The 23,467-nt window shown below is 50.7% G+C and overlaps 1 protein-coding gene across 1 annotated transcript; it reads left to right on the forward strand.

The window, feature by feature from the left end:
- The first annotated feature begins 5,906 nt into the window (after window positions 1-5,906).
- On the forward strand, window positions 5,907-21,813 carry GCKR (glucokinase regulator). Its single transcript, XM_062573145.1, has 19 exons — window positions 5,907-5,966; window positions 8,240-8,395; window positions 8,793-8,861; window positions 9,125-9,193; window positions 10,240-10,313; window positions 12,442-12,508; window positions 12,932-12,985; window positions 13,742-13,836; window positions 14,491-14,596; window positions 15,244-15,362; window positions 15,591-15,689; window positions 16,277-16,374; window positions 16,673-16,749; window positions 17,750-17,846; window positions 18,777-18,874; window positions 19,426-19,509; window positions 20,040-20,189; window positions 21,095-21,229; window positions 21,646-21,813. The coding sequence occupies exons 1-19, from the start codon at window positions 5,907-5,909 to the stop codon at window positions 21,811-21,813; spliced, it is 1,875 nt and encodes a 624-aa protein (XP_062429129.1).
- The last annotated feature ends 1,654 nt before the right edge of the window (window positions 21,814-23,467 follow it).

Consider the following 23,467-nt stretch of genomic DNA (forward strand, 5'->3'; position numbering starts at 1 on the left):
CCACCTGACCTGCACCAGGCAGCTGGGAAAGATGCTGGTAAGGCCATCAGTTGTCTTCCCATATTGCAGAGGTCTCTCATGCCTCTGGGCCATGCTTCAGGAAGATCTTCAGAAGGATATGGAGCACATCTATCCCATGGCCCTGTCCCTCCAAGAATTAATTGATCCATGCCCCAAGCACCACAGTGTTGACCCATGAAGCCCCAGCCTCATGGGAGCTGGGGCCACTGAGTGATCGCCCACCAGCCTGGGCCATTCAGCTCAGCTCTGGTGGTTCTCATTCTTGTGCACTAACAAGTGTGTTCAGCCTTGCAAAACTCCATTGGCAAGCCAAGCTGTGCCCTGCCATTCCATGTCAAACCAGGCTGTGCTATGCTGTGCCCTGCCAGTCCATGTCCTGCCGTACTGTGCCGTGCCCTGCTGTGCCATGCCACACTGTGCTGACCCTCAGCCATTCCTGGCCATAGTGTGGCAGCAGCTTGGCATGACCAGCTACTTCACCAGCCTGCCCAGCCCTGTGGCAGCTACACCAACAGAGCCACTGAAGGGAAGGGGAAGTCTCCTAGGTAAAATCCAACCATGTTCCACATGCATCCTCTGGCTGCACACAATGCCCACTGTGCTCAGACTGAGTGCAAGAAGGGGCACCCAAACATGGACATCTACAGCTAGCCTCTGCCTGCAGGCTGCACCACTGTGCAGCTGGCCCTTCAGAAAGCACTGCACCCAGGCCAGAGAGAGCAACAACTTGGCACAGACAGGGTTGGAGAAAGAGTTGCCTCCAAGATGTCCATCATCCTGCAATTTAATAAAGATTACTCTTAGCAGTTACTTCAAAGCATCACTGTCTCCACTCAGACTCCTCTAGCAGGAGAGTGAGAGCCTGTGATGATGGTTGTTGGTCAGCTCCTAGGTTCAGTATAGGTCTCCAGTGCACCAGGGCAGAGAGAAGGTTTCTCTGGGGTAGGTGTCCCCATTAGTAAGCACTCAGGTGCCACATCTAGCAGGAGCTTCTCTAATCCAGCTCTCTTGCATGTGGGCCTGGCAAAAACCCTGTCCTGAGGGACAACCCCTCTTGGGGAGCAAGCAAAGCTCTGCTGGAAACAGTGCCTGCCAAAGCCTCAACAGGCCTGCTGGTGAATGATGGCCAAGGGGATGCCAAGGATAGCATGGCATTGCAGGGCACAGCATGGGGCAATATGGCATGGCACAAAAAGGCACAGCATAGTATGATATGGCACAGTAGGCAGAGCATGGCTAGCAGAGCAGTGCATGGCTTTGCACAGTATGGCATGACATGGCATGGCAGGGCACAGCATGATATGGCAGAGCATGGTACAGTGCAGTAGGGCCTGGCACTGCACAGTAGGGCATGGCATGGCACAGCACAGAATGGCAAGGCAGGCTGCCAGAGCTGCCTGACAGAAGGCAAAAATGAGAGCTGTGCAGTGGCTGCTGAAAGATGAGAGGGAAGTACAGGTCAGTCAGCCTCACCTCGATCCCAGGGAAGGTGACGGAGTGACTAATGTGGAAATTATTTCCAGGCACATGAAGGACAAGAAAGTGATCAGGAGTAGTCAGCATGGATTCACAAGGGGGAAATCATGCTTAACCAACCTGATAGCCTTCTGTGATGGAATGACTGGCTAGGTAGAAGAGGGGAGAGCAGTGGATGTTGTCCACCCAACACTGTTTCCTGTAATGTCCTCACAGACAGGCTGATGAAGTATGGTTGAGATGGGCAGACAGTGAGGTGGACTGAAAACTGGCTGATGGGCAGAGCTCAGAGGGTTGTGATCAGCGACATATAGTCAAGCTGGAGGCCAGTCACTAGTGGTGTCTCACAAGGGTTGGTGCTGGGGCCAGGACTATTTAATATCTTAATTCACTTGGATGATGAGACCGAAGTGCAGCCCCAGCAAGTTCATGGACAACAGAAAACTCAGAAGAGTGGCTGATACCTCGGAAGGCTGTGTTGTTGTTCAGAGGGAGTTCAACAGGCTGGAGAAATTAGCAGAGAAGAACCTCATGGAGTTCAGCAAAGGGAAGTGCAAGTTCTGCACTTGGAGAGGAATAAACCCCGTGCACCAGGACAGGCAGGTAGCTGCCTTCTGGGGTGCTGATTTCCTGGTCCTTCCCCTACACTCCAGGCTGTACTCAGCTACGAGAATTGTGCTCTCATATGATCAAAGTTTATATATGACCACTCTGGGCTACCACTGTTGGCTGGGTGACATTCCTGAACTTTGTACACACTCTGGATCCGTTGTCCTGGACACAGGACAAGGACATGCTGTGCCACTCAGAGCAATCCTGGCAGCTTAGCAACCATCTCTCTATAGTGCCACACTGGCCCCCTCTGTACATTGCATTGGGAAAAACCCTGCGACTGTGCACATGGGAAAGCAGAGCGTGCTGTGGGAGAAGGGGACAGAATTTGTGCCTGTGGGTTCAGTTTAAAAAACTAAATACTCAGAGTGAAAATGCTTTGTACATATTGTATTATCATTTGATTGTTTGGGTTTTTGGCCAGGCAAAATTCAATTTGCAATCACAAATTAGGAACCAAGACATTTAAATTGCATTATATGCCTTGCGGTGCCTCATAGAATCGTAGAATCTGTAAGGTTGGAAGGGATCTGTGAAGATCATCTAGGCCAACCTCCCTGCTCAAGCAGGGTCACCTAGAGCGTGGTAGACAGGGTTGCATCCAGTCAGGCCTTGAAGATCTGCAGAGGAGGAGACTCCACAACCTCTCTGGGCAACCTCTTCCAGTACTCTGTCACTCTCACAGTGAAGAAATTTCTCCTTACCTTCAGGCGGAACTTCCTGTGCTTCAGCTTCTGCTCATTGCCTCTTGTCCTGTCACATGGAACAACAGAAAAGAGTTTGTCCCTGTCTCCCTAACATCCTCCCTTCAGGTACTTACAGACATTGATATGATCCCCCCTCAGTCTTCTCTTCCCCAGGCTGAAGAGGCCCAGCTCTCACAGCTGTTCCTCATAGGGCAGATGCACCAGCCCTCTGATCATCTTCATAGCCCTACACTGGACTCTCCCCAGTGGCTCCATGTCTCTCTTGGACTGGGGAGCCCAGAACTGGATGCAGGACTCGAGATGAGGCCTCCCCAGTGCTGAGTAGAGGGGCAGGATCACCTGCCTCGACCTGCTGGCAACAGTCTTCCTAATGCACCCCAGCGGACCATTGGTCTTCTTGGCCACAAGGACACATTGCTGGCTCATCTACCAGCACTCCCAGATCCTCCTCTGCAGAGCTGCTCTCCAGAAGGTCAGCCCCCAGCTTGTACTGGTGCCTATGGTTATTTTTCCCTAGGTGCAGAACTCTGCGCTTGCCCTTGTTGAACCTCAGGAGGATCCTCTCCGCCCAGCTCTCCAGCCTGTCCAGGTCTCTCTGAATGGCAGCACAGCCCTCAGGTGTGTCAGCTGCTCCTCCCAGCTTGGTAGCATCAGCAAACTTGCTGAGGAGGCACTCTGTCCTCTCACCCAGGTCACTGATGAAAAAATTGAACAGGATGGGACCCAGCCCTGAGCCCTGGGGGACACCACTAGCCACAGGCCTCCAACTGGACTCCACGCCACTGATGACGACCCTCTGAGCTCTGCCTTTCAGCTAGCTTTCAATCCATCTCACTGTCCACTCATCTAACCCACACTTGCTGAACTTCTCTAGGAGGATGTTATGGGAGAGTGTGTCCAAAGCCTTGCTGAAGTCAAGGTACACAACGTCCACTGCTCTCCCCTCATCTACCCAGCCAGTCATTCCATCATAGAAGGTTATCAGATTGGTTAAGCAGGATTTCCCCTTGGTGAATCCATGCTGACTACTCCCGATCACCTTCTTCTCCTCCACATGTCTGGAGATGACATCCAGAATGAGCTGTTCCATCACCTTTCCAGAGATAGAAGTGAGGCTGACTGGCCTATAGCTGCCTGGGTCCTCCTTCTTGCCCTTCTTGAAGACTGGAGTGACACTGGCTTTCTTCCAGTCCTCAGGCACCTCTCCAGTTCTCTAGGACCTTTCAAAGATGATGGAGAGCAGCCTGGCAACAACATCTGCCAGCTCCCTCAGTACCCATGGATGCATCCCATCCGGGCCCATGCATTTGTGGATGCCTAGCCTGCCCAGAAGGTCTCTAATCCTTTCCTCCTCAACCAAAGGAAAGTCTTCCCTTCTCCAGACTTTTTCCCTCACATCCAGGCTACGGGATCCCTGAGGGCTGCCCTTAGCAGTGAAGACTGAAGCAAAGAAGGCATTCAGTAAATCTGCCTTCTCTGTATCCCTTGTCACCAGGGCCCCCGCTCCATTCAGTAGCAGGCCCACATTTTCCCTAGTCCTCCTCTTGCTGCTGATGTATTTGAAGAAGCCCTTCCTGTTGTCCTTGACATTCCTTGCAAGACTCAATTCCAATTGGGCCTTAGCCTTCCTTGCAGCATCTCTACATACTCTGACCGCATTCCTATAATTCTCCCAAGTAGCCTTCCACATTCTGTGTATTTTCTTCTTCTGTTTGAATTTGGCCAAGAGCTCCTTGCTCACCCATGCAGGTCTCCTGCCGCTTTTGCTGCACTTCTTACTCATAGGGATGCACCGCTCTTGAGCTTGGAGGAAGTGATGTTTGAATACTAGCCAGCTCTCCTGGACCCCGCTTCCTTCTAGGGCCTTAACCCATGAGACTCCTCCAATTAGGCCTCTGAAGAGCCCAAAGTCTGCTCTCCTGAAGTCCGGGGTTGCAATCTTGCTTGTTGCCTTACTTCTTTTCTGCAGGATCCTGAACTCCACCATCTCATGGTCACTGCAGCCAAGGCTGCCCCCAACCTTCACATCTCTCACCAGTCCCTCTCTGTTGGTAAGGATGATGTCCAGCAGGACACCCTTCCTTGTAGGCTCCTCCACCATTTGTGACAAAGTAGCTTCCCATGAGCAGGATCACAGGGCATGGAGCAGAGAAGAGCACTCCTGGCAACTGGGCCTTTCCTGATGCAAATGACCAGCCTCTGAGCAAATCATAGAATCAGTAAGGTTGGAAGGGACCTCTGGAGACCATCTAGTCCAACCTCCCTGCTCAAGCAGGGTCACCTAGAGCATGGTAGACAGAGCTGCATCCAGGCAGGCCTTGAATATCTCCAAAGGAGGAGACTCCACAACCTCTCTGGGCAACTTGTTCCAGTACTCTGTCACTCTCACAGTGAAGAAATTCCCCCTCATGTTCAGGTGAAACTTCCTGTGGTTCAGGTTTTGCCCATCGCCTCTTGTCCTGTTGTGTGGGACAACTGAAAAGAGTTTAGCCCCCATCTCCTTGACACCCTCTCTTCAGATATTTATAGACATTGATAAGATGATCTAGTGGCAGCTAGATGATGTCAAGCCTGTGTATAGTTTGTCTTTTCTTTCTTTATAGTTTTCTTCTACAGTTTCCATAACTGTTCATGGACTCTTTCAGCCTTGCTGTGGAGAGCAAGGCTTCCAGCTGCAGCCAGCTTGTTCCCTGCACTGTCTCTGATAGGAGGCCAGTACGTTCCTGCTGTGATATGCACCTTGCTGGTTGCCTTGGCTGCTTGTCCTTGTGTGGTAGGAATGACGTAGACAGTGCCCTCAACCTGCCAGGTCTGGGAGGCCATGCCACTAGTTGGAGACCTGGGGAGGTAAGCTGGGGTAGCTTGGTGCAGCAGCTGGACACGGAGAGAGAGCAACAGCTTGATATTTAACTGTCTGGATTAATGATTACAGTGAAGGGCTGGTGAAGGTAGGACAAAGCGAGCCTCAGTGAGTGGTGGAGCCTGAACACCCAGCCCTTGTTGGACCCCGACCCAGCTGGGCTGAAGCAGTACCTGCTTGGAGCCCCGCGGACACTGGCTCAGCTGCTGTGCCCTTTGGGGGCCTGGACGATGCGAGGGACGAAGAAATACAGGCATGTCATTGAGACACCAGATCCTGGCAGGTGGGAGGTGAGAATCCCTGTGTGGTGTGGGTTGATGTACTTCATCTGGGAAAGGATGGACAGTCAAGCACTGGGAATGTGTTTTGCTAGGATCTGGTTCCAGGAGCACCCAGGAGAGCAGGTTTTTGCTGCTTGCTGCAGCTCCATGCCAAACCAGCCTTGCCAGCAGCTCTTCCTCTGGCATTGCCACCCCCAGGCTTCATTTCCACCTGAAGCAGATGGGAACCATGAGCTGCGGGAGGGGAGACCCTTCTGAGCAGCTGCAGATACTGCTCAAGCCTGTATCCCTCCCTGTGCCTCTGCATCTGAGCAATGCTCAGGGCAGAAATTCATATGTTATAGCCCCAAAGAGATTAGTGTATCAGCAACTGTGAGTCTCAGCAGAGACCACTGTTCTGAGTTCATAAGAAAATAACAACAGTTATCATATTTCAGTGAAAAGGTCTGTCTAAACTTGCCAAAAGTATTGCCAGAGACAAGGCATCCCTATGCCCCCCCAGTGGTTTCAAGGGTGAATTGCAGTCACATGTCTTATGTCTGAACTCAGTTACTTTTAGCAAGGGAAGTAGGAGCTGTAAGCAGAGCCCTGAAAAGGAGCTTCTAGTGGATGTACTGATGCAAGTGAAGCCAGACACATAGTCATCAAGAATTCATCCCTTGTTCTCCTGAGCAACAGAGGGTGTCTCAGTGGGAGTTTGTCTGAGTATCAGCAAGCTGAAATGGATAGGGGCAAAAAAATTAAGGCACCATGTACCAAGACAATCATCTTTTAATCTTGTATGTGTCTGCAGTGTAAATAAAACATGGGGTGGGATAGTGGCAAGACATGGTCCATTGCAGAGTACTGCATCTCTGTAGGAGGGATATATGTGGAATTCATGTGCTTGTGTCTACTGATGAGATCCACACGTGGTACTTTAGTAATAGCTGAAGACAGAGACTGAAGTCTACTATATCTTCATTATGCGTGCATTTATTTTTATGCCTTGCTTAACTCTTTCCAGTTATGATCTCAAAAATTTGACCTTTTTGCACTGCTAGAACAAACATTTTAGTTTTTCCTGAAGCTTGTTTTCCTCAAAGCAGCCTCTAACAAACGTGAGAACCAGTAAGCATTCTGCTTTCTCTTAGCTCAATGAAGCTAACTAAATTAGTGTTGCAGACTAATTCATGGCGGTGTCTTTAACACAAGGCAAGTTTGGAGACTCCAGAAACTGAGGTGAATTTTTCTATTCAGCTAAAAAAGTCAGACAGAGGGCTTGCTTTTTCATTGCTAAATAGGTTCAAAGATAAAAATTTCCTCAGACCAACATGGCCTACTTTCCACTGACATGAGCAGGCAGTAGCGCAGAGCTTATAACTGTGTGAGCGTATCTTTGATCTGTCATTGCAATTTTATGTTTGGAAACTAGAATGGGATGGTTATAATCAGGAAAGGAAAAACATCTGGAAAAATGTATATCCTGAAAATAGCATGAGAGTCTTTAGAATAATTTTGAAGGAAATGTGAACACAAGTCCAAAAAATACCAACGTGTTTTTTTTTTCCCAAAGGCTGATTATGCCAGATTAATATGCTAGTTCTCTTTGATAAAAGATTTTTTTCAAAGCGAAATAAGTCTATTAAATCTCACCTACCTGGACTTCAGTTATGTTTTTCTAAACAGTGTAATGGAGATAGAATTCAGGCCAGGAGTGGTCATCAGGATAAAGCACTGGTGTAAGGACAGCTGGCAGCCTACATTGCTGGAAATGTCTATGCTGATCTGTGTAGGCCACATCAGAGTCTTTGTCTCAGATGAGTATTTTCATTATGGATTTTCACACAAAGCAAATGGTGAACTGATGAAGCTGGCCAGTGGCCCGAATTTAGGAGTTTCACCAAAATTAAGAACTGCATGACATTGAAAGCTGGAGCATTAGATATGGAAGGACACCCTCCATGGGTGGAAGACAGTTTAAGCCTCGGTTTGTAGGCCCATGGGGTGCAACAGACTACCTCTGGGAAGAGTGGTTCAGCAACAAACCCTGGTGGGGCTCTGTAAGATGCGGGGTGGTGGGGGATAGCGTTCCACGTGTACCCAACAACCATGTCCACAGCAGCAGTCCTGATGAGGATCCTGCCGTTCGCTAGTGATGTTTAACATATCTGAAGCAGTGTTGTCCATGCCCTAAGAGGGTGGTTGGGGCTGGGGCTGGATGAGGCAGTGCTGTCCCTGCAGCTGTCTGGCCCATGGCCTGTCCCATGGCCCCAGGCTCACCCTGCCAGGGCACCTTGCAGCTGGCGGGCTACGAGGCCACCTTGCCCATCAGTGAAAAGTCCAACCCCATCACACGGGAGCTGGACCGGGCCGACCCAGCACAGATTGTCCAGCTGCTGAAGGAATGTGATGCTGAGATTTTCCAGGAGGAGGAAGAAGCCTTGCTCAACTACAAGGTACCTTGAGGTTGCAGCCCAACATATCCCATTCCTTTGAAGCCATCTTTCCTTGCTCTGTGGACAGACCCTCACCAGGACTGGTCTTGTGCTGCCCCAGTGGGCAGCATCCTCCCTGGTGCAGGGCAAGTACCACTCTGTGAGGGTGGCTGTGTCCTGGCCCTGGCCCCAGCCCTGGCACAGCTGCTGTGGGGAAAGTCACTCCCATGACAGACTGGGGAAGGAGGTCAGCCCTCACTGGTCCCTGGCCTGCACCTCCCTCCCCCCTTGCCTGTGCTCCCTGTAACTACCACCGCTGGTGGCAGTCCCCATTGCCATTTTTCCTCAACTCACTGCATGCACAAGAGAGTGACCTGGTAAGGTCTGCACTCCCTCAAGCCCTACTCTCCCTCCCCAGAGGCTGTACAGTGAGTCGGTGCTGAAGACCATGATTGATGTCATCAGCAAAGTGCAGGAGATGCTGAAGGTGAGGGGCTGCAGCAAAACACAGGGCTGCAAGCATGATGTGGGGCTGCCAGCACAGCATGGGGCTGCCGGTGTGGCACAGGGCTGGGGCTCAGCATAGGGATGCCCGCACAAGAGCAGCTGGTGGGAAAGGAGCCTTTCTGTGAGGCCTCAGAGGTCCTGGGGTTAGTCACAACTCTAGCACCAGGGTGTGCACTTCACCTTGCAGCTGGAGTGTGTGTCACACCTGCACCAGACACTCATCCTGCTCTTTCTGTTCTGCAGAACCCAGACAACAGTCTCATTGTCCTGAGTGGTGGTGGCACATCCGGCAGACTAGCCTTCCTCGTTGCTGTGAGTAGCTCTTCTCCTCCCGCATGATTCTCATCTCTGCTGTGTGCTGAGATTGAGATGGAGTCCAGAGCAGGACCCCAGCTTGCAGTCGCCTTGAAGATCCCCCCTGTTGCACCTTTTCCTGACAGTGCTAAGCCCTGGGCACTCAGGAACCACAAGCCAGATTGTCCTAGCAGCTGTGGAGCTGCACATCCCCTCCCATCCCAGCCCTCACACTGTGCTCACAACTGCCTCTCCCACCAGGGCCCCAGCAGAGCCCTTGCAACATTCTACTCCTGCCAAAGCAAGCTAGGGACCTCACATGTCCAAAAAGGCTCTAGTCTGAGTCTCCATCTGCCAGTGGGTTCTCCAGCACTCAAGATACTGGGCACTTCAGTCTCTGAGTGTACTCCAGTCCCACCTTCATACTCATACGGCACACCCCTTCCATAGAGATACTGCTCAGAGATACCCATTGCTCCCAGACTGGCGGCAGACACGGCTCCCACTACCTGAGCTCTCCTGGAGTGGCCATTGAACTACAGCTGCGAACAAAGGAGTCATGTTTGGCACTACATGTGAAGAGATCAGAGGGCACCTAGGTAGAGCTACAAAATATCCTGATGGCTCAAGGTTCTGCAGGTGACCTGGGGCTGTCCTCAGCTAGCAGCAGAATGCTTGGCAGAAGGCTGGGAGGGTTGGTTGGATGGCAGGACACGCTGTGCTCGTCTGGCTGACTGCACTGCGAGAGTCTTTTGGGTCCCAGTTCCTATTTCTAGTCCTTATTTCTGTTTATTGTGAGGCAAACCACCTGCCCCTTCAGGAAGAGCTTTACATATCAAAAGACTTCTCAGCAGTTTTTGAGCAGAGCTGGAATCTGTGATACAGAGTTGACTGGCTCTGGAGATCTCCTGGGCTTGTCACTTTGGTGTCTGCTTCGTCTGGCCTTCATAGGAGATTTGACCTTCTGTATTGCACTGGCCAGGGAATTCCAAAGAGGCTTAGTTTATAGATTTGTTACTTGTGTCCTTGTTTTTTTAATGTAATACTGCACTCTCTATCAACAGATTTCCTTTAATAAGCTGCTAAAAGGCCTGGGTCAACTACCCTGTTACACATACATCATTGCTGGAGGAGATAGGTAAGGGAAAGCACAGAGTCTGCTCTGTCCTGCAAGTATGTACTGTGGTTCAAACAAGCAGGTGATCAGCGTGTGGCTTTCAAGTCTAGGGGGCAGCAGTTTGCTTTTCTTACTGGGTTGCCAGATACAGGCAGACCTGGTACGCTTCAGCCCTGAGCCATCCTAAACTGCAGCATTACAGAGCGGGACTCTATTCCCACTGGACTCTTATACTCCCACTGGAAGGAAAGCTTCACATGGAATTTATCAAGGAGCACTATAGCCCCAGATGGGTTCAATGATCCAGCAGTAAATACAACAGTATTCATAGCAGTTGTGGATAACAGCCATTGGCACAGGGTAAGTAAGTAATCCTCATGCCTGGACAGTCCTGCAGGGCTCTTGAGGACAGTACCCATTTGGACAAAGTGACTCTGACATACTAGTTAATTAAATGTACTCAGTAATATTTTCAGACCCTGAGGCCAGGTGGCACAAAGTTGTCCCTATGACTACTATTCAACTATCCAAAACAAGATATATAAATCCAGACTGCTTATCAGGAATGGTCCATAGGCCATGCTAATATCTGAAGAGTTCCTGGGGATAGTCTGTGAAAGTGTTAACTGTCCTGGGCTGTTCTAATAATAATAAAACAGCATGGATGATCACGCTTCAGTGCCCAGAAATGGTTCCTGGCCTTGTTTAATTTACTAGTACAGCCAATACGTTTAATATGGCCAAATGCAGTTATCCAGAATGAAGGAATACAGGCTGTACCTACAGATGGGCCTGCATCCTGCAGAGGCATGGCTGACAAGAATTCAGAGCAGTATGGACAAGCATTGTCCTTTCCGGCTATGTAAACAAGGGAACCGTGGGGATGATAATTCTTTTGTCTGTGGCTAAGGGAAACAGGCTCTGGCGTTGTGGATCCTGACATGAAATCTCACCTGAAAAGAACACAAACATCTGGGGAACACAGAGAAGACAAAGACAATGATCTGAGCATTAGGAAATGTCTTCAAGGCTGCAACAGAAAGAGCTAAAGCTTTTAGAAAAGAAGCCTAGAGGTTATGATTAAATGCATGCACAAACTTAGGGAAATGTACTAGGTGTTAGAGGGCCATTTGATCTATGGATAGAAGTCACATAAGAGTCAAAAGCTAGGAATAAAATCATAAATGTTCCAGTTAGCAAAAAGGTGAAATTAACCCTTGGCTGAAGTACATTAGGACTCCCCTGACTAATGAGTTCATCATCCTTTGGCATAATCATGATGAGTCCTATCCTGAAGACTATCCCGTGGACATTATAGCCCATAGTTTATTTGTGTGTGACACACACAGCAAGATCTGTGAGTAGCGGCTAGAGACAGGACCCCTCTGGGATCTGTCACTGTATGACCAAGCCAGCTTCTTCTGGGCTGATGGGGACTTCAGCCAATGTTAGGGCATGCTCTGGGCCCTGGCCTCCCAGCCCCAGTGGTGAACCTGGGAAGGGCTGGATCCTGCCTCTTTCTTCTCCACTCTATTACCTGCTGGGCTGGCTCCATTCAGGACAGGAAGAGATAAGGCCAGTGCTACTAGGTGGGCAGCACAGCTGCCAAGCAGCAGCTCCTCCCTCCAAAGAAAATCCAAAGACCAGATGGAAAAGCAACCTGAAGCTGGGTCTGCCTAGGCCTGCAAATAAACTGCACCTGACACTGCAGAATGGCCTGCTTCTTGGTGTCTGCTCCCAAGAGAGGACTCTGGGCAGAAGGACATCTAGTGGGACCTCCACTTATGGATGACAGGCATACTTTATACTACATAGACCCTGGGGTAGCTGAAGCTGTCTGTGGACAGAGACACCTACTGTCTTCCACTGACTTGAACAAACCCCAGCCTGAGCCATCGTGCCAAGCCAAAGCCCTGCTTTTTGGTTACTGCAGCACCTGTGCAAGCAGAGATGTGGAGTTGTGCTGCCTGACCTGATACCATAGAGAATAGGTCTGGTCTTATGCCAGAGGAAAGGTCAGGAGGCTGAAGCCATGGACATCCGTGCTCTGGTATGAGGAAGGAGTGTCTGCCAGCACCTTTGCTCTGTCCTGGGGGGAGTTCCAGCTCTGACCACAGGTAACTGAAGCTTGACTGTGTTTTCCTTGTAGATCCTTGGTGACATCTCAGGAAGGACTGGAAGACAGTGCTCTGCTGGGGATTGAGGAGCTGAGGAAGGTGAGATCAAGGGACAGGGAGGATGGAAGCGAAGTCTGGCTGCTCCTTGGGGTGTGTATAGACCTGCCTGGAGGATGAAGTCACCAAGGAACTGGGGTGGTGGGGATAGGCTAGGCAAGACAGTGACAAAATGCAGGACAGCAAGAAACTGCACAGTCAAGTTCCTGCTTGCTGTGTACCTCAGGTGAGTTCCCTCCTGTCCCAGTGCCCAGACAGAATATAGTGCAAAGGCCCTTCATCCACCTCTGCCAGTGAGGATGGTGTCTCTCTTTCAGCCAGTGCAGTGAGGAGCCTCTTTTTTTTCAACACTGGATGCACTGTCCCTTCTTCACCAAGTTGATTCAGGGCCCCTTGTCAATATAGGGAAGAATATTTTTTCCCACTGGCACAGTACTGAGTTTTCCTTTTTTCCTCCCAACTCAGGTCTGTGATGGGAAAAAGAAAGTGGTTTTCATTGGCATCTCCTGTGGCTTATCTGTAAGTGTTTCACTGATGACTACAGGTTGGCTGGGAGCAAGACTAATTCATAACGCTGGTGTGTGGAGGGGTGGTTGCACTTAGGGTGGATAAGATCAGTAGCAATTAGCAAAGGTGGAAGCAGCTGGCAGCTCTCTTCAGTTGGTCTGTGGACATCTGAGGTACTTGGGCTGGAGGTTCATCTCTTCTGCCTATTACTGAAGGATGGCACTCTTTTGTGACCCCTTGCCACAGGTTAGCAGCTGGCATGAGACAGACAGAAATCCCTGAGGCTCTTTAAAAGTGTTTTCAGAGGAGACAGGAGACAGCACATCCTTTGTGCAGCAGTTTCACTGTAATTCATAATGTTGTAGTTAAGGTACGGCACTTTGCAGAGATGCTATGGACTCATTCTGAAATCTTTCAGAAGTTTGTGAATGCCACTGATGATGTGTCACAGGGTATTCCATTGCTAATACAATCTGCTAAATGTTAAGAACCACAGACTTGGCTTTTGACAATAACCAAAGGTTGGCCTTTAGAAACATCATGAGAAAGCATTTGTCCAGACATATATCTGAGAGCAAGCTGTGCCTTCCTGTACCCACCAGCAGCCTGGGTGGTTCCTAGCTTGTATGAGCTTGGTCAGACATTAGGATTCATTTCTCATTCCATGCGTATAGGACTCTTTGTGGTATTAAGTATTTGGGAGCACCTCTGGTGCTCTCCACGCACTGGACAGCTGGGAGAGGGGTTTATTGCTTTGCTTTATTCCAGGCTCCGTTTGTGGCAGGGCAACTGGATTTCTGCATGAATAATCTGGATATCTTCCTACCAGTCCTGGTGGGATTCAACCCTGTCAGCATGGCCAGGTAATGCCTGCACCAGTTTAAGGGGTGTCAGGGGAGGGTTCAGTCATTCCACTTGAGCCAGGAGGCAGGTCCCTACCAGATACCTGTGCTCCCACCCTGCCTGGAGTGCCCAAGCCTGTCTCCACTGAAATCTGGATATATACCTTGTACCAAGGGGGGTTGGGGGGCATCACTTCCTGGACAGACTGGCAGAGCGGAGCTTGCCTGATGGAGATGGGAAAGGCAGGCCCAGGACTGAGAGGGTGGATGAGAAGATTGTGTTGGGAAACCAGATTGTCCTTGATAAACAGCCCCTGAAGGCCATGCAGGGATCAGGGGCATTGAGAGCCTCTCCAAGCAGGCAAAGACCACAGTGCTGACTTAATCCTATATAACTGAAGCTGTATGGGAGCAGGGCAAGGTTTTCGGTCAGGCAGGACCCCTGTCTCTAGGCAGGGTGTGAGTGTACGGCTCATAGAAACAGGCTGAGAGTCAGGATGGTCCCAGGCTCTCCCCAGACATTTGGTTGTGGCACGGAGCACAAAAAGCCCTTTCAGGGGATGAAAAGCCTTGAAGCAGAAATGCAGACTTATCTTGTCACAGGGCACAGCCTCACAGGGGCATGAGGCTCTGGGCAGGTAATGTGTCTTCTGTCATGCTGCATGTCTTCTGCAGGAATGATAAGATCGAGGGCTGGCACTCCACTTTTCGCCAGGTTGCTGAACGAATGCAGAAGCTTCAGGAATCACACAAAGCCTTCATCCTCAACCCTGCTGTGGGGGTGGGTAGTGCTCCCCAACAACCCTGGTCTCCTCAGAGATGGCATTTTGCCTCTTTGGAGTGGTCTCCCCAGTTTGCAAGGCTGTTTCTCGTTTTCCACAGAGCATTATGATGAGGAAGGGCCCAGGGATCATGGAAGACAAAGGGGACCTGGGGTGGAAGGCAGCTGGGCTAGCAGACCTGCCTCTGTGGTGTCAACATTTGGGTAAATTACAGATATTCAGAGCCACTAAGCCCAGCAACCTCTCTCCTTTCACACCATCTGGGTTCTAACTGCATTATAGAGTGTTTCTTCCGTGTAATCAGTTAACAGAGGGTGCAGGGGAAAGGAGTTCCGTGTCCTGCCAACTAAACAGAACTACTGCCCTCACTGCTCACATTAGTGGGTTCCATGGTCTCCACCATTACTGCTACATGCTGAAGGATCTGAAGTCCCCAGCAGCAGAGATGAGCCCAGGCAGTAAACAAGCACAGTAGATTTTCCTGCAGGGCACCAGTGAGGCAAAATGCAACAGGCATGCACTGTCCTGCAACCTTCTAGCTTTCCTGCTCTGCATGACATCTGTGCTGCTGAGAGTAGCTGCCTAAGTGAGAATGTTTGATGGCTAATACTCCTGCACAATTCCTCTTTCTCTCCCACTTCACCAGCCTGAAGGCATCTGTGGCTCTTCACGGATGAAAGGTGGCAGTGCCACCAAGATCCTGCTGGAGACACTGCTGCTGGCAGCACACAAGACAGTCTCCAGGGAGACTGAAATCTCAGAGAAGTGAGTGTTGGGTTGCTGAATTCTAGCAAGCAAGCAGGGTGTATGTCCCTATGACATACAGCTGTTGTCACAGCTGGTGCTGATCTCTGGAAAGATCCCTCCATCCAGCTGCTGCTGCTTGCTCTGTATGGCACCTGGGCCTCTGTCCTGAAAGGGTGCAGCACCTGTCCCTGTTTGACGGTGTGTATGGGCTCCTGTGAGCCTTAACTGCACCCCTCCTCTGTTTAGGTGCCTTGTGGAGATCCTGAGAACATATGAACGGGCACACAAAGTCACCTATGCTCAAAGCAGAAAGATAGCTGCCCTGCTGAAGCAAGCAGGTACCAGGTGAGTGTGCTGTCAGCCCCCTCCTACCTTGAGCAGCAAGGCTGGCTTTGGGGATGGAGGAAGGGGTTGGGATACCAGTGGGCACAGATTCACGCAAAAGCCATTTAAGTGCCTGGTTCTGCAAGCATCCAAATAAGAAAATGCAGCTTTGGGAAAAGCAGGAGGCAAGCTCCACCATAGCCTGGATTTGTGCTGTGCATCTCAAATGCTATCCTATGTTGATTGTAGCTTCCCTCCTGTGTTTGCCAGCTCCATCCCCTGAGGATGCAGATGCTTTTCTGCCTGCATCTTGAAACCCCTGCTTTTCACCCTCCCCATTCTGGGCTTTTCCTACCCCAGCATTCTCCTCATTTGTCACCCTGGGCTGGGATGCTTCTGCATCCAGCATTTCCAGCTACCTTGTGCTGGGCTATTCCTGTACCTAACACTGCTGATTGCCCTGTGCTGGGCTGTTCCTGCTCCAGTGCCACAGTCTCCCTCTCCTTGCTGCACTATTCCCCATGCACGCCTACACTGGCGGCCACTCAGCGCTGGGCTTGCCAAAGCTACCTGCCATTGGTGATCACCTTGTGCTGTACCTTCTCCAGTCTGCAGAAGAAGGCCTGTGTGTACATGGTGGGCTGGCACACTCTTGGTCTTATTGCGATCATGGATAGTGTGGAGTGCATACCAACCTTTGGGGCAGGTAAGGGATGATGCTGTGTGGCAGAGACAGGGCATGCCTCAGTGTGTGGGATGTGCTGAGCCCTGAATGCTGTGTCCTTCACAGAGCAGGGGGTTGGACAGCAAGGGCGGGGGATCTCTGATAATTGAGAGTGCCTTAAGGAGGGTCCTGGTATTACATCTGATCTAGTGATTGACTGTCATGGATGCCAGTCCTATTCCTACCCTCTCTTCTGGCATTCATGCTCCAGGATCCTGCACAACTGCCATTTCCCTGCCCTTTGGCTTGCTTGCCTGTTTCCCTGTAATTTTCTTCACAGACTCTAAGGATGTGCAAGGCTTCCTGATTGGGGATCACAGTGAGTTCTTTAACAAAGAGACAGACCTATTAGCACAGGTAAGAGCTGGATATGCATGAGTAACAGGGAGACCCCAGGCTGCTGGGGTTACTGAGACAGTGCCTCGCCGGCTGGGGCTCCTATAGATTTCCTGATAGCATCAGATGGCTGTGCTTAATTGCTGCCCAGGCAATCAGTGGGTTCTCAGGGATGAGAAACAGAACAAGCAAAGAACCCCTCTGCTCCACACTGTGAGACACCAACCAGTTACCTCCTGTCTGGATTCCCCAGAACCAGGCAGACAAGGGCATCCTGAAACAAGCCCAGGGGATAACCAGGTTGGCTGGGGCTGGAGCACCAGACACACCAGGAGAGAGAGCCATCCTCAGCTACCTAATGGGAGGGTGGGGAAGGCAGAGCCAGATTCTTCCTGAGATGCATGGGGACAGGCGGAGAGGCAATGGCACTAGGAAGAACCGGGACAATCTGGCACTGGCACTGGGAAACAGGACAATCCTGTTAGATACAAGGAAAACTGTTTTCCTCATGAGGGTGATCAGGCACTGGACCAGGGCCCAGAGAAGCTGTGGAATCATCTTCTTGGCAAGATCAAACCTCTGCAGGACACAGCTTCATGCCCTGGTCCTGTTAGCCCTGCTTTGAGCAGGTTGGGAGCAGATCCCAGGGCTCCTACTCTCCTGCTGCCTTTATGATGCTATGGTGGCTCTTGAGAGTGTGTGTGTGTGTGTGGGGGGGGGAGCAGGCAAGGCTGGAATGGGGGCCCCTGAGTATGTGCTCTGGGATGGGGTGCTGCCCAGGTGCAGTGGGAGAGGCAGACTGCATGGGGTGCCATGCTTGTGCTGGCTACTACCACCCTGCCCCATTCCCCTGTGCCAAACCTGGTTCAGGCCAGTGTGAAGAATCCTCACAGCGGGGGGGGGGGGGGGGGGGGGGGGGGGGGGGAGGAGGGCACTGTGGGAATGCTGGTATCAAAGGAGCAGGTGTGTGTGTAGGGGTACAACTGGGCCTACAGCAAAGAGGAACTTCTTTTCCCTGCAGAGCCCACAGATTGCTTTCTCTCAGGAGGACTTTGTGAAGAGCATTCTGCCCTCCCTGACAGAGCTAGACACAGTTCTCTTCCTCTTCACCCTGGATGGTGAGGCAAGACTGGGGCCAGAGGGGCAGCTGGCAGCACTGGGGACACTGTGAGCAAGGGGGGGGGCAGCTGTTGGTGTTGCTGGGGATCTGGGAGGATGGCAGACAGGGAAGCTGAGTAGACAGACAGCTGTGGGGGGAGGAGCAGATTCCCCCATAGCATGTGTAGGGGGAGTATAGTGTGGGTGAGGAGTGCATGTATGCAAGTGGCACATGTGTGGAGGGAGGTGCATGCATGCATGTGGGCAGGGATGAGTGAGAAAGGGTCATGCATGTCAGGGTGCCTGCATGTATGCTTGCAGTAAGGGCATGTGCATATGTGTGTGTGAGGGACATGCACAGCAAATGCATAGCTGTGTGTGTATCTGTGTGTAAGGGACATGCCCATAGGGGTGCATACCTGAGGAATCATGTGCATGTGCAATACAAGAGCTTTGGGGGAGTAAGGGGCATGTGCACGCATGTGTGAGGCGCTGTGGGTGTATACCTGGACCATGTGTGGGCATGCATGTGTGTATGCATGTGCACGCATATGCACAGGCTTATTTCTGTTTGTATGGACTGTGTTTATATATATGTACAGGGCACATTTGTGTGCATGAAGTATGTGTGGGTGGGTATGTGCATGTGAGTTGGGAGGGCATGTGTGAGTGTTGTACACATGGACCTCATGCATGTGTGAGGGATTCGTGTGAGTGTCTGTATATAGACCCTGTGCATGTATGTGAGTGTGGGGACACAGGTGCAGGTGTGAAGATTACATTTGGATGGATCCTGGGCATGTGCATACATGTGAAGGCTGTGTTCATGTACACAAACATGCAGGTTGCTTTGGCTGAATCTCCTGGAAATGGGCTTTTCCCTCTCTCTAGTGTTTTTTTCTCATAGCTAATACTGAACTCTCTGTTCCCATCTCTCTCCTTGTCACAAGATGACCTTGCTGAGGTGGAGGAGCTTGTGGTTCAGGTGAAGGAGAAGACATCAAACATCCAGGGACTGTCTCATGCCACAGTTGGGCAGTATCTGCCGGTAAGAGAAAATAAGACCTTGCCCATTGCAGCCTTTGAGGCACAGCACCACAGGGCATGCCTGTGTTGCTGTAATCAGACTATTTAACAGATATGCTGTGGCAAAGGCTGCACAAGATACCTTTATATTAGTACTGCCTTGAAATAAGAGGCAAAGAGAGATTCTTGCCCCGGGTGCCACGGCCCTGGGGCTGATCTGACCTCTCTTACTTAGGTTCCCCTGGGGACCAAAGTGGCCACATGCTGGTATGCTCTCTACTGCCCACCCTTTGGTGTTTGTTTGTCATTGTCATTTGAGATGTGGTGGGAGTGCTGGCACATGTTCTCATCCTCCCACTAAGCTGCTTTGTGCCCTCCACGCCTCCATCCCACTCCCTACTGCTGTCAGCAACCTGTTGGGCAATACCAAGGTGTCATTGCTCCACCTTCCCCAAATGCTTTTGTTCCTGGCTCCTGGATGTACCACCTGGGTAAAGTCACTACAGAACAAGCAGCTGGATTGCCCTGCTGTATGAGCAGCTTCTTCTCTCTTTTTTTTTTTTTCCCCACCAGGCCTCCCTCAAGAAGCTGTTCCCTACCATCATCAGCATCATGTGGCCCATACTGTTCCTGGAGTATGAGGGGAATTTTATCCAGGTACCACCCTCAGGCTGCTTCCCTCCTCTGACGGAGATCATGTTTATGTGTCAGGCTCAGGTCATTGCCACTGGGCCAAGTCTGCAGGGAGATTTCTGATATGCCAAAGGGCCAACACAACCCTCCTGCCTAAGCAGGGCAAGCCTGTGCCCCGGGGAGCATGGGCTACAAGAGCACCACAGGGGTTATCACACTGCAGCTGACTTGCACTGGGCAGGTGAGCCTCCTGCACAGAGCCCCACACTGCCACTCCTGTGCCTGGACATTTACACTTTGGCCACAATCCCCCCAGTTGCTGAGAGTTAGAATCAAGCTGAGGTGCCAGAGCCATTGCAGATGTAGACAGTGCTGCTGCAGTGCCTTTCTTGGGAAGGATGGCACCGGCCATCAGCCAGCTTGTCTTGTCCATGGTCCAGTACAGCTCCTAAGCCCTGTGCTGTCCCATGGCCCTGGCTTGTATCCAAAGAGAGTGATGGGTGCAGAGGTGGTTGAAGACCATGCTGGCAGCCTTGTTCCTCTATTTTGCACAGAAGTTCCAGCGGGAACTCAGCACCAAGTGGATTCTCAACACAGTCAGCACTGGGGCCCATGTCCTGAAAGGCAAAATCCTCCGCAACTGTATGGTAGACTTGCGAATCAGCAACTCCAAGCTGTTCTGGAGGGCAGTGTCCATCCTGCAGGTATTGAGCTCCTGGGCAACACTCTGGTGAAAAGTAGAGGTCTCCATGTCAGGGCCCTGAAGCCAGGAAACAGAAGGATCTCTGGTCTGAGGAGAGAAGAGACCAAACTCACTGTAAGGAAAGCAGAAGGCCAGGCTGCTCTCTAGGAGGATGGTGCCCCAGGCAAAGCCCTTTGTTCGCTCTGGCAGTTTCTGTTTCTAGTGCCATGGAGAGGATCCTGGCTCTGATCCCAGGAGACGTCTAGAGGACCTCTGACCAGCTCAGCATCCAGTGCATTTCTGGTCTTTGGAGCCCTGCCAAGCTGCAAGTTGAGGAGGTAGCAGAAGGGAGGTGGGACAACTCTGGGCAGAGCCAGAAAACTCCCCTCACAGTTCACTGCTTGGCCTTACCAGGGCTCTGAGCGGTCCTGAGGTTTGCACAAGCCCCCTGACAGTCTGAGGGTTCCTGAAACAGGTTGAACCCAGGGCCAGAGAGGCTGTGGGATCTCCGTGCTTGGAGACAATATCAGCAGCACATGGCCCTGAGCAATCTGCTCTAACTGGACCTGCTTTGATCTGGAAGAGTCAAATTAGGGGCCTAAAGAAGTTCCTTCTTGCCTAAGTTATTCTATTCTGTTGGCTCCATGAGGCAAATGAGATGCCTCATTGTCTGATGCTGCAATATCAAGGCAATGAAAATCATTCAAGCGCCCAGAGAACTGTCACAGATTGGTTATTGGCTGTGCCAGCTGTGCCTTTTCCACATTGTCTATCTTGCTTGTACATATGCATGGACACATATGGACATTCATACAGACATAGGCATTACTGTCTGTGGCTGTGCTTCATCTTCACTTTCCACTGCTTCTGTCCACTCAGTGTGGGCCACCTCTGTGCTGCCTTTAATGTGTGGCACTCTCCTTGCAGCGGTTCACAGGGCACACACAGGCCAGATGTCTGGATAGCCTCCTGCAGGTCATCTATGACTCTGAGGTGCTGTTAGATGACCTCCGTGGCAAAGAGATCTCTACACACATTGTGGTAGCAACAGAAAAAAACAAGGTAATTGGGATCCTGTTCACCACTCATGCTTCATCCCTGTCTTCAGGGCACAAGATACCAGGTAACTCAGCCCTGACCCTGCTTTGCCTGGATGCTTTCATGCCAGGCATGAGTTAAATACGGTATTGTGTGCAAAGGGTGGGAATTGGCCTTTGAATGCCAACTGGAGCAGAGAAGCTACCTGAGAAGAAACAGTGGAGAAGCACCAGTAAAGCCTTTCCCTGGCAGACCTGGGATATAGTACCAGTGAGCAAGAAGCCCTTGGTTCTTGGACTTGAGCTGTTTGTATCAGGGCAAAGGGGGATCCATATAGCACAACATGATGCATGAGTGCTACTGTCCCCCTGTTTGTCTGGGTAGTCAAGGTGGTCCAGCAGATGACCAAGGTGGTCCAGCCCTCTCTCCTCTTATTGCAGGTTGTCCCCACAGCTCTTCTATGCTTGTTGAGGAACTGTTCAGTGCAGGAAGCCCGAATGCGCCTGGACACCTCCCACTCCATCCGTGCTGCCATTGAGGCTTCACTGAATGCCCCAGGGCGCAAACGAGGAACAGATAAATATGATGCTGCAAGCAGGACCACATAGGAAGCATCATCCTGTCTCCAAGGAGACTCATAGAGGAGGATTTTGGAGTTTGTGTTGGTCCAAGCGTATGCTTTGGCTGGGCAGCCCTATTGTCTTCCAGCTGAGGAGTGTCTCTGATGCCTTGAACAAGAGCAGTAGCTGGGTGTGGTGAATGCATCTTCACAGCTCTTGGGTATGGGTTGGTGTTCTGGAGTCTTCTGCTTTGACCTGGGTTCCCGGTTTTTCTTCAGGTAAAGTGAAGCAATCCACTGTCTAGGGGCCTGCTATGAGGGTTAAAACCTCACTGATACCCCCAGCTATTCTGGGACAATCCAAGTTGTAGGCTGTAGGGTGGGCAGAAGCAGGGGATTGTGTCAGGGACGGATTTAGAGCTGTAATCTCCTAGAAGAGCAATTGTTCTCCCTGGATATGTAGGAGAAAATGACACAGGAATGGAATGGACAAGCTGAGTCAAGCCTTTGCTGTCAGGACCAAAATGCCTGGTCCTAAACTGGCAAATGAACCGGTTAAGATCCTCCATAAAATCCATTTGATTTCTCATTCCTTCTTTTAACACCAGAAGACTTTCAAACCTTGCTCCTTTGACATTTGTATCTCTACTACTTGTTTTAGCCTAAACTCATTCATAGCTAGTGAACACTGACTCCAGCCCTGATACCTTGAATGAACAGACAGAAATCACGTCCTCTCACCTAGTTCTGCTGGGTCAAAGCTGGACATCCCTTGTAATGCAGCCAGAATTTCTCCTAAGTTCACATAGATGCTGGAAGGATGTGTTCCCCTTTGACTTCATTTCTTTTGAATGTGCTGCAGTAGTACTTATACTGTAGGTACAACTGTACCAAGGCCTTGCACCACAACATTAATATTCTGTCTGATCTGCTCCTCTCATGGTCACAGTGCAATGCACAGACCAGATAGGTGAACACACTGTCACTGGATACCTTCAAGATTAGTGTTGCTACCACACACCTCATTCAGTTTCTGGCCAGTGCTGCCCTTACTCATGTGACTGGCGGCATCAGGAACACAGGTCCTCTAAACTGAATGTTCAAATGGGGTCAGATGAACTGTACCCTAGGGAGCCTGTTCCTTCTTGGCAGTAAAGGGAGCTCAGGGTGGCCTAGTCAGCTGTCGATATCTGCCCCATGGCTGCTTAATGTGAGGTGACCTGAACTCCACATCACACTCCTCCTGAGAGGACAAATACTCTCCTGGTCCCCTCCTCTCCAGCTCTCAACTGCTCAGTCTCAGTCTAGAATTGAAATAGCTCTTACAGCTTGCCATATGCATGATGATTGCTTGCACAGTGGACATTCACCTGATGACTTCATTCCTTCACACTAGGCAGTTTTTTCTGTATGCCATGCTTGCCTCTGATTTGAAAACACTTCCTCCCCGTCTTCTCGTCAAAGTCACTAACTGAGACAGTAAACAAGACTGGACTCAAAATGATGATTATGGAACTTGTTAGCTGCATCTCACTCTAGACAGCTACACCGTTGGCATCCCTTCATGGCCTGCTCTCCACTCACAATTTTGAGCCTGTCTTCCTTGGCTTTGATTTTAGTATCCCTTTTGGCACTGTAGCAGCTTTTTTACTGAAAGCCAAACAGACCAGATAAAAGGAAAAGAAGGTGTTTTTTTTTTTTCC

The sequence above is a fragment of the Rhea pennata genome, chromosome 3 (assembly GCF_028389875.1).
Source record: "Rhea pennata isolate bPtePen1 chromosome 3, bPtePen1.pri, whole genome shotgun sequence".
Lineage (NCBI taxonomy): Eukaryota > Metazoa > Chordata > Aves > Rheiformes > Rheidae > Rhea > Rhea pennata.

What these genes read in the sequence shown, in the direction of transcription:
- GCKR (XM_062573145.1), top strand. Translation starts at nt 5,907, where the DNA reads ATGCGAGGGACGAAGAAATACAGGCATGTCATTGAGACACCAGATCCT. An exon ending in GACTAGCCTTCCTCGTTGCT is followed by an intron (nt 9,194 to 10,239) that starts GTGAGTAGCTCT and finishes CTCTATCAACAG; the next exon opens with ATTTCCTTTAATAAGCTGCT. An exon ending in CAGTTGGGCAGTATCTGCCG is followed by an intron (nt 18,875 to 19,425) that starts GTAAGAGAAAAT and finishes TTTCCCCACCAG; the next exon opens with GCCTCCCTCAAGAAGCTGTT.